Source organism: Neophocaena asiaeorientalis, unplaced genomic scaffold (assembly GCF_003031525.2).
Source record: "Neophocaena asiaeorientalis asiaeorientalis breed wild unplaced genomic scaffold, Neophocaena_asiaeorientalis_V1.1 scaffold123, whole genome shotgun sequence".
Classification (NCBI taxonomy): domain Eukaryota; kingdom Metazoa; phylum Chordata; class Mammalia; order Artiodactyla; family Phocoenidae; genus Neophocaena; species Neophocaena asiaeorientalis.
In genome coordinates this window covers 13435075-13444449 of record NW_020173666.1, presented here as the reverse complement: position 1 = coordinate 13444449, position 9375 = coordinate 13435075, and the positions used below count along the sequence as shown (strand labels likewise).

Here is a 9375-nt window from a genome sequence, read left to right as displayed (position 1 = left end):
ACTGACTTTCTTTACATCAAGCATTCCCACAGAGGGAAGGGAAGCCGTGAGAAATTCCTCTACTGGTAGCCAAATGTTTTCCCTCACAACAGGAAATGATGCTCTAACATATGACGGTTGAGGGGTTATAACATCTGCAGATGTTTTCTATAGAAGTGTTGTCCCATGAAGAGTTCTCGTGCAGCAAACAGAAAGAACATTCAACATTTAAAAACATGTAACAATGTTTGTACACCATAGAGTTGTGTGTACACGTGTGTGTATATGTGTGTACGCATGTCTGTGTTTGTGTGTGTCTGTGCTTTACAGAACAGAAATGTGTATTTCTTCTTCCACTTAAAGGTATCAGAAAGACTGAGGTTTCTTAACACTGAGGTGTGCCAGATGCTTTGCATACCTCATGTTCTCGTTTCATCCTCACCACAAGCCCGGGAGGTATGGGCTATTGCTGTTACCATTTTATACTGAGGAAATGAGGTCCCTGGTGGTTAAACCTGAGGTCACACCAGCAGCAAAGGACAGAGTCAGCCTGACTCCAAAACCCATGTTCTTCCCGCTATATGGCTTCACCTTTTCAAGGTCCATCAAATACTTGTACCCTTTCCTGTACACGTATGCAAACGTTCCCGCTGGAGTGATTTTTATAGTTTGTGGGAAAGTGCTGCTAGGAGAGCTGAAGAGGAACAGAAGGAGATTTTTGAAAGCTACAGAAAGGATAGAGTTCCAACATGTATTTGGGCATTTCCAGAAGGTACAACGCAAGAGTACAGTCTCAGCATTAATTAGCATCTCGTGCATATGGGGTAAGGTGTCCTATACCGTATTTAGGAGATATTCAGTTGCATCCCAAGTACAAACCATAGCTCGTCTGCGTCCCACTGTTTTTGTCCACAATTTCCTCCACCTGTCAGACGACAGTCTCAGTTTCAGTGGTGGTGGTGTGGTCTTCCGGGCGCCTGGGTTGCATCTCATCTTTGAAAGCCCTGGTCAGAACCACTTTTAAGGACTCCTTGAACCGCTTCTTCCTGCTGCTGCCCACGAAGAAGTAGATAAAAGGGTTGGCGCTGCTATTGATTGTAGAGAAGAGAAGAGAAATGTGGTGCAACTTCCTGAACGTCGACCAATACTCATAATAGAGCAGGTAGAGGAGCCTCATGGGCATGGCGAGGATGGAGAATATGATGATGGAGACCGTGATGACAAGGTACAGCTTCGAGGAGTGGGATGCCCACGTATTCTTCCGAATCTTCACTACCAAGATGGTGCTGGACACCACCATGAGTGGAGTGAAGACCAGGAAGCTCAGAACGACTATGAAGACGATCACCGCCCTGCAGTCACTTCGGGATTGAGTCTGTCCTTCACTGTCAATGCACATGACGTATTCCATGGTGGTCACTAAGCAGGAAAGTGCCCACAGGAGGGCACAGACGAACGCTGACTGGTGCTTGGGGCGATGGCAGCGGTACCAGATGGGGTACAGGACGGACAGGCACCTCTCCACACTGATGGCTGTCAGCAGATACAGACCCGTGTTGTAGCCAAAGAGAAAGGTCACCGACAATGTGACGATTGTGTAGTAATAGCCGGAAGAGAGCTCGTAATCTAAAGCATAGTCGACAGACAGAATAAAAATGCAAAAGAGTAACGAGATGTCCGCAATAGACAAGTGGGTGATGTAGACGGTGAAGGGGTTTCTTCTCATCCGGAAGCAGAGGAACCAGAGGAGAATTCCATTCTCAACAAAGCCCAGTGGGGAAATGCTCATGATCACCCAGTGCACGATGGGAATTTCCCGACGCGGCTCTGCTACTGAGGTGTTCCCTCTGGTTGAGGCGTTCGAGGACTCCTCAGCAACAAATGATGTCCTGTTTGCCTCATCCATGAGGAGACCTCAGCCTGGGCTCTTCAGGTATTTTTCTGTAAACAAGTTTAAGAAAAAATCAGGGTTGACGAATTGCAGTAAAAGGGAGACTTCAGCTACGGATTATAACCTTCAAGTTATACGAAAAGTGTTTACTAGACTGTACAATTCTCTTTCCAACGAAGATAAAATTACACGTTTTACTGAGAGGGAACTGAGTTAATAATCTTTTTTGATCCCCCCAATAGCCTTTGTTTCTGTATTACTACTTGCTTGCGGTTCAGCACCAAAGGGGATCCGCCAAAGCAAGAGGATCAAATTCCTGGTGTCCGTATCTGGTCTGGCCCGAGCTTTCTGAACGGTGTTTTGAAAACCATCTCATCTTCTGTGCCTTCATTTCCTGGCCTGAGAGACCAGGTTCATCACATTAAGATGCAATGACAAAATACATCTTTGGGCAATGCTGTTGTTGTCGCTTTTTAATGCATAAAGTACCATAAGTGATGGGTGATTGAGAGGGTACCGATACTTTCAAAAAGTGTGAACAATTAGAAGGTATGTGTTTTATGTGGTTCAATATCTGTGACGAAGCTGTGCACCTACTCAGACCAGGTATGCCCTGCAAACCATCCCTGGGGAACAGATGGTGCGTTTCAACAAGGTGTATTCATATCCTCGTGCTCCATAGGCCAGACCATGTGGCAAAACACTATTGACAGATACTAAACAAGGCACTAACCCAAAACCAATAAAAATGCTCAATATTTGAGACTGCAAAGCAAAGATTATGAGCCACTTTAGGAATTGCTAAATAAATATATGCACGGCTCCCACCCTCTTCCTGTTATATAACAAATATACATAAGCCACTTCCACCACTGGGGAATGGAAAAGGGAGGTGCCCACAGAGGTCGTCTCCTTTGTTCCAACTCATGACGTCTTTGGTTGTTTTTCTGGTGGTGGTAGAACATTGTTCTCTGTTTTTGGTCCTTCCAAAACAGGGTCCTATATGTGCAAAATAATTAAGCTCTAGAAAGTTAGTTTGTAGACAGATGCCTTTTCTGAACGAGCTCACCTGAGGCAGAACAGTACATAGACGCGATACTGTGTGAGCAGGTGGGCTGGGGAAAAGGCTAGTTTCCTCTCCGGTGTTTGATCCAGGAGCCCACAGAGGTCCCTGGCTTCACGGTCCTGAGACCCCTCTCCCCACTAACCCTTCCCTCAGCTGTTCTGATGACATCCTGGAAATTATTTTTACTGGAGCAGACTCTCCTTTTGTTTCATAATTAGCTAAGATATAGACCCCAGTACCCTTAGGAGCCAAACACAAGGACCGGAATTCACAATTCCATGGCATGGCTGAACAAAGAGCAGCTGTACAGACCAGACTTTATTTGAAGTTTGTAGGTAAGATAGCCATATTCCCCAAGTTCATCCACCAAATATTTTTCAGTGCCAACTTCAGGCCAGGCACCGTTTCAGGCACTGGGCTACAGCCGTGAATGAAACAAAGCATCAACCTCTTGGAGTTTATATTCCAGTGGGGAGGCAGTCAATAACCAATAACTAATAACAACAGCAACAAACAAATAGATGTCAGATCGTAATAAGCACCACAGAGAAAAGTAAAGCACAGACCACGGCACAGACCAGAGTGTGGTTTTGGAGACAGTGAGACATGGTTGGATTCTGGACGCAATTTGAATTGCTAACAGGTGAGATATGAGTTATCAAAGGAAAAGAGAAGAGTTTGTAGCCACTTGCCGAATGGACAATGTGCAGGGAGAGCAGTTTGGGAGGGGCCATACGGAGCTTGGGAAGCTCATGCAACAGCCAGACGGAGCTGTCTCAAAGCATGTCGGGAGCTGGGGTGTGGGAGCAGATGTAGGCTGTGTGCAAACAGGTGAAATGTTAGTCAGCCATAAAAAGGAACGAAACGGTGCCATTTGCAGAGATGTGCATGGACCTAGAGACAGTCTTACAGAGTGAAGTAAGTCAGAAAGAGAAAAGCAAATATCGTATAATATCGCTTATATGTGGAATCTAGAAAAATGGTACAGGTGACCTTATTTGCAAAGGAGAAATAGAGACACATGTAGAGAACAAATGTATGGGTACCAAGCGGGGAGGGGGGTGGGATGAATTGGGAGATTGGGACTGACATATATACACTACTATGTATAAAATAGATAACTAATGAGAACCTACTGTATAGCACAGGGAACTCGATGCTCTGTGGTGACCTAAATGGGAAGGAAATCCAAAAAAGAGGGGATACACATATACGTATAGCTGATTCACTTTGCTGTACAGCAGAAACTAACACAACATTGTAAAGCAACTCTACTCCAATAAAAACGTTACAGATAAATAAAGATCATCATGGACAGGCACACACACACAAAGACAAGGTGAAACGTAAAGTCATGAGGCTTGATGAGATAACCTACGAAATATGGGCCATTAAACAAGAGAAGAGGTCCAAGGACTGAGGCTTGGAGCGTTTCAAAGTTTAGAGCTTAGGGGAATGAAGAGAAGGGAGCAAAAGAAACTGACAAGCTGGGAGCATAATTTATTCATGGGAACAGGAGGGAAGGCGGAGTGTGTGGTTTAAGATGCAGCCAGGTGGGTCGAGTGAAGAGGGAGTGTTACAAGTTGGAAGAAGTTCTCTTCTGAATGTGCAGTATCTCTTTCTTCAGCAAAGTCAGGGGCAAGGTCATCCGCTGAGAGTGAGGAGATGTTAAAGGTTTAAGGAGAGAGGGCAAGAAGTGAAGTAATTAGGAGAAAGAGGGAAAGGACTGGGTAAATATACAAAAAGCAAGATTTCCGGGCAAACCTTAGAGATTGCCTGGATTAGTGCTCATGAATTTAAAGAGAGATGATTGGCATGACGTGTGCTTTTCTCCAGCTATGGCTCAGCTGTGCAGGTGTGAGTGTGCAGAAAGGGGAGAGATGGATTTAACCAGGACTGGGGTTCTACCAGGCTGGTGCAATGGAAAGTGGGAGACACATTATAGCACATACAAAGTGGGGGACACACTACAGCACATAGACTATGGAATTCAGTAGAGTTATGAGAAAAGTGAGGCCAGGAGAGAGGTGACAGAGGGTGAACAGGAAATAGGAGCCCTCGACTGTAGATCCCAGCAGTGTCAGAGAACTAACAGCTGAAGTCCGAGTACTAAAGGTAGAGAACTGGAAAATAGGAGGTGGAGGTTGAACAGTCGGATGCTTGAAGCTGAGATTGCAGTGGTGTGGTTTGGGGGTTACTGGTATTGATAAATGTAATGCATGACCATGGGAATGAATGGCTGAGGGAGAGTGGAGGACAAGATCCTTTGATCAGGACCTGGAGCCAGGGTGTTGGAAGCATTGTCTACATGGACATTGAAATCACTGGAAAATAGGCTAGAATACAGGAATATCATTAAAAAAAACTGGCTGTGAGCCAGGTATTAAATCCTTAAGGAATTTGGAAGAGCGGCCCAGAGGTCTGTAGACAGTCATATCAAGGAGGGTGGTAAGTAACATAGTTGGATGGTATGCACTTTAGAGCTGGGTGTTTTGTTGGTGGTAGTGGTGATGGTGTTTCAGGGGGAGAGAAGAAGCAAACAGAAAAACCTGAAACACCAAAACGGTAGAGGGTATGAAGGGTCTAGATCAGTGTTGTCCGACAGAAATGTAATGTGAGCCATGTGTGTAATTTAAGGCTTTCTGGGAGCCACACACAAAAACGTAAAAAGAAATATGTGAAATGAATTTTAATAGCATATTTTATTTAATTTGATGTGTTCAAAATATCATTTCAATGTGTAATCGATATAAAAATATTAATGAGCTACTTTAGCTTCTTTTTCTCACAGTAAGTCTTCAAAATGCAGTGTGCATTTTACTCTCATAGAGCGTCACGCTTCAGACCAGCAATACTTCACATGTGCACTGGCCACACATGGCCAGTGGCTACCATATTGGATGGCGCAGATCTAGGGCCATCACAAAACCAAAAGAGCTTACATGAGGAAGTCAAATGTTTTCATCTTTTAATAACAAACCTAAATCAAAGAATAGAAATGTAAAATCAGGACCTAATAAGAATTTTTAAGAAAAGGGACAAGAACATCTTTCTGACTCAGTTCACAGTCTGGAATCTCTCACAGACCACAGCATCATTCAGCTTTTAGTTTCTCATTATATGCAAGAGAGCTCTCGTGTACTCCTCAAAAAATCAGTCAGGAATTAATACACAGAAATCTCTTGCATTCTTATACACTAATGATGAAAAATCTGAAAGAGAAATTAAGGAAACACTCCCATTTACCACTGCAAGAAAAAGAATAAAATACCTAGGAATAAACCTACATAAGGAGACAAAAGACCTGTACGCAGAAAACTATAAGACACTGATGAAAGAAATTAAAGACAATACAAACAGATGGAGAGATATACCATGTTCTTGGATTGGAAGAATCAACATTGTGAAAATGTTGGTGGGAATGTAAATTGATACAGCCACTATGGAGAACAGTATGGAGGTTCCTTAAAAAGCTAAAAATAGAACTACCATATGACCCAGCAATCCCACTACTGGACATATACCCTTAGAAAACCATAATTCAAAAACAGACAGGTGGGCTTCCCTGCTGACACAGTGGTTGAGAGTCCGCCTGCTGATGCAGGGGACACGGGTTCATGCCCGGGTCCGGGAAGATCTCACATGCCGCGGAGCAGCTAGGCCCGTGAGCCATGGTTGCTAAGTCTGCACGTCCAGAGCCTGTGCTCCGCAACGGGAGAGGCCACAACAGTGAAAGGCCCGCGTACCACAAAAAAAAAAAACCAGACAGGTACCACGATATTCGTTGCAGCACTATTTACAATAGTCAGGAAATGGAAGGAACCTGCGTGTCCATCGACAGATGAAAGGATAAAGAAGACAGGGCACATATATACAATGGAGTATTACTCAGCCATAAAAAGAAACAAAATTGAGTTATTTGTAGTGAGGTGGATGGACCTAGAGTCTGTCATACAGAGTGAAGTAAGTCAGAAAGAGAAAAACAAATACCGTATGCTAACACATGTATATGGAATCTAAAAAAAAAAAAAAAAGAGAGAGAAGGTTCTGATGAACCTAGGGGCAGGACAAGAATAAAGACACAGACGTAGAGAATGGACTTGAGGACATGGGAAGGGGGAAGGGTAAGCTGGGACGAAGTGAGAGAGTGGCATGGATTTATATATACTACCAAATGTAAAATAGATAGCTAGTGGGAAGCAGCCACATAGCACAGGGAGATCAGCTCGCTGCTTTGTGACCACCTAGAGGGGTGGGATAGGGAAAGTGGGAGGGAGACGCCAGAGGGAGGGGATATGGGGATATATGTATACATATCACTGATTCACTTTCTTATACAGCAGAAAATAACACAACATTGTAAAGCAATTATACTCCAATAAAGATGTTAAAAAATAAATAAATAAAATGCACTCACATTAAATATTAAAAGAAAATCAGTTAGGAAAGGTGTTTCAACACATAAGACCAAATTGTATTTTTCTATTACAGTCAAACTCAAGTAACCAAATTCTCTTTCTAAAGAGAGATCATCTTGTTTCCGTTGTTTAACCAACATGTAAGTTTCAGTCACTGCACTAGGAGTTAAGTATACAGAAATAAATAAGACACAGTCATCTGCACAGTTTTACAGGGGAGGCAGACAGAACTAAATCTAATTCAATATGGGAAATGGAATAAAGGAGACTGACCGCATCAGAGCAAACACGCACCAGGAAGCCTTGTCTCAGGGTTTCAAGGTGGGCTTCACAGGGTTGGGCCTTGAAGGGTCAGTAGGAGTTTGTTAGCTGAGGAAGGAAAAGAAAGGCATTTTAAGAGAAAATAACAGATGGACAAAGGCATGGAGGCAGGAGGGCACAGAATGTTGTGGAGTTTGAGGAGACTGGTGGACCGAAGGTGGAGGTATGACTTAACAAGAAATAAACAACTGGACTGAAGCGTGAAGGTCTGGTTATGATGCTTCTTTAAATATCAGGCTTATTTTATAGGTTATGCTTATCCAACATTAGTGCTTAAAAATTATATGGGGTTGCTTATTAAAAATGCAAATTCCAGGGCCCCACTGTTTCAGGAAGCCTGGGGTGGGACCCTGGAATCTGAACTTTCATAATCCAGGGCATTCTGATGCAGATGGATCCTGGGCCATGGTTTGAAAAACACTACCTTACTGTATAGCACAGGGATGTCTACTTAATACTCTGCAATGACCTATATGGGAATAGAATCTGAAAAAGAGTGGAGGTATATATATATATATATATATATATATATAAAACTGATTCACTTTGCTGTACAGCAGAAACTAAGACAACATTGTAAATCAACTAGACTCCAATTAAAATTAATTAAAAAAAAAAAGAAAAATACTACCTTTTGTACTAGGGAGCCATTAAAGTTTCAGTGCAGGGCTGGGATGTGACCTGAACTGTGCTTTAGAAAGGTTACCATACCGTAGTCATTGTCTACAGGCTGAATGGAAGGGAATAGTGGATGGATCAAAGAAACCAGTAGGGGGTTGTTGAAATAGTCCCAGTGAGAAATCAGAACTAGGATAATGACTGAAGGAAAGAACGGATTCCAGAGACATTTCAGAGAAGACTGGTAAGGCCCCAGTGACCATGAAGCGGAAGAAAAATGGAGGAACCAGCGGACTGAGCTTCCCATCTGAGGAGGCTGTGTAGACAACTCCTGTTGACGGGAAGGGCAGCGGCCGGGAGAACAAAGAATTCGTTTCATTGTGTGTTGAGAATGAAGCATCAGGAGGACACGCATAACGGTGGATTCCAGATGTGCTAGCCTGTGTGTTCTCTGCTCCCAAGGGCCTACATCTTTTAATAAGCAGAACTTCAGGGCTTCCCTGGTGGCGCAGTGGTTGAGAGTCTGCCTGCCAATGCAGGGGACACGGGTTCGAGCCCTGGTCTGGGAGGATCCCACATGCCGCGGAGCAGCTGGGCCCGTGAGCCACAATTACTGAGCCTGCGCGTCTGGAGCCTGTGCTCCGCAGAGAACAAGAGAGGCAGCGAGAGTGAGGGGCCCGCGCACCGTGATGAAGAGTGGCTCCCGCTTGCCACAACTAGAGAAAGCCCTCGCATATAAACGAAGACCCAACACATCCATAAATAAATTAATTAAAAAAAAAAAAATAATAAGCAGAACTTCACAAAACAAAGAATAACAGACACACGAGATCTTTAGAACATTATTCATTCCTGTGCGTAAACTTCAAATGTAGTATGTATATGCATAACTGATTCACTTTGCTGTACACCTGAGACTAACACAACATTGCAAATCAACTAGACTCCAACAAATATTTTTAAAAATATATATAAATAAAAAAATTAATTTCTGGACTTCCCTGGTGGCGCAGTGGTTGAGAGTCCGCCTGCCGATGCAGGGGACACGGGTTCGTGCCCCGGTCCGGGAAGATCCCACATGC

At 43.7% G+C, this 9375-nt stretch overlaps 1 protein-coding gene across 1 annotated transcript; it reads right to left on the bottom strand.

The window, feature by feature from the left end:
• Positions 1–907: 907 nt before the first annotated feature.
• MAS1 (MAS1 proto-oncogene, G protein-coupled receptor) lies at positions 908–1885 on the bottom strand. Its single transcript, XM_024748029.1, has one exon. It carries the CDS (start codon positions 1883–1885, stop codon positions 908–910), a length of 978 nt encoding a protein of 325 aa, XP_024603797.1.
• Between the last annotated feature and the right edge of the window lie 7490 nt (positions 1886–9375).

Coding starts and splice junctions, on each gene's coding strand:
- MAS1 (XM_024748029.1), bottom strand. CDS start 1,885: ATGGATGAGGCAAACAGGACATCATTTGTTGCTGAGGAGTCCTCGAAC.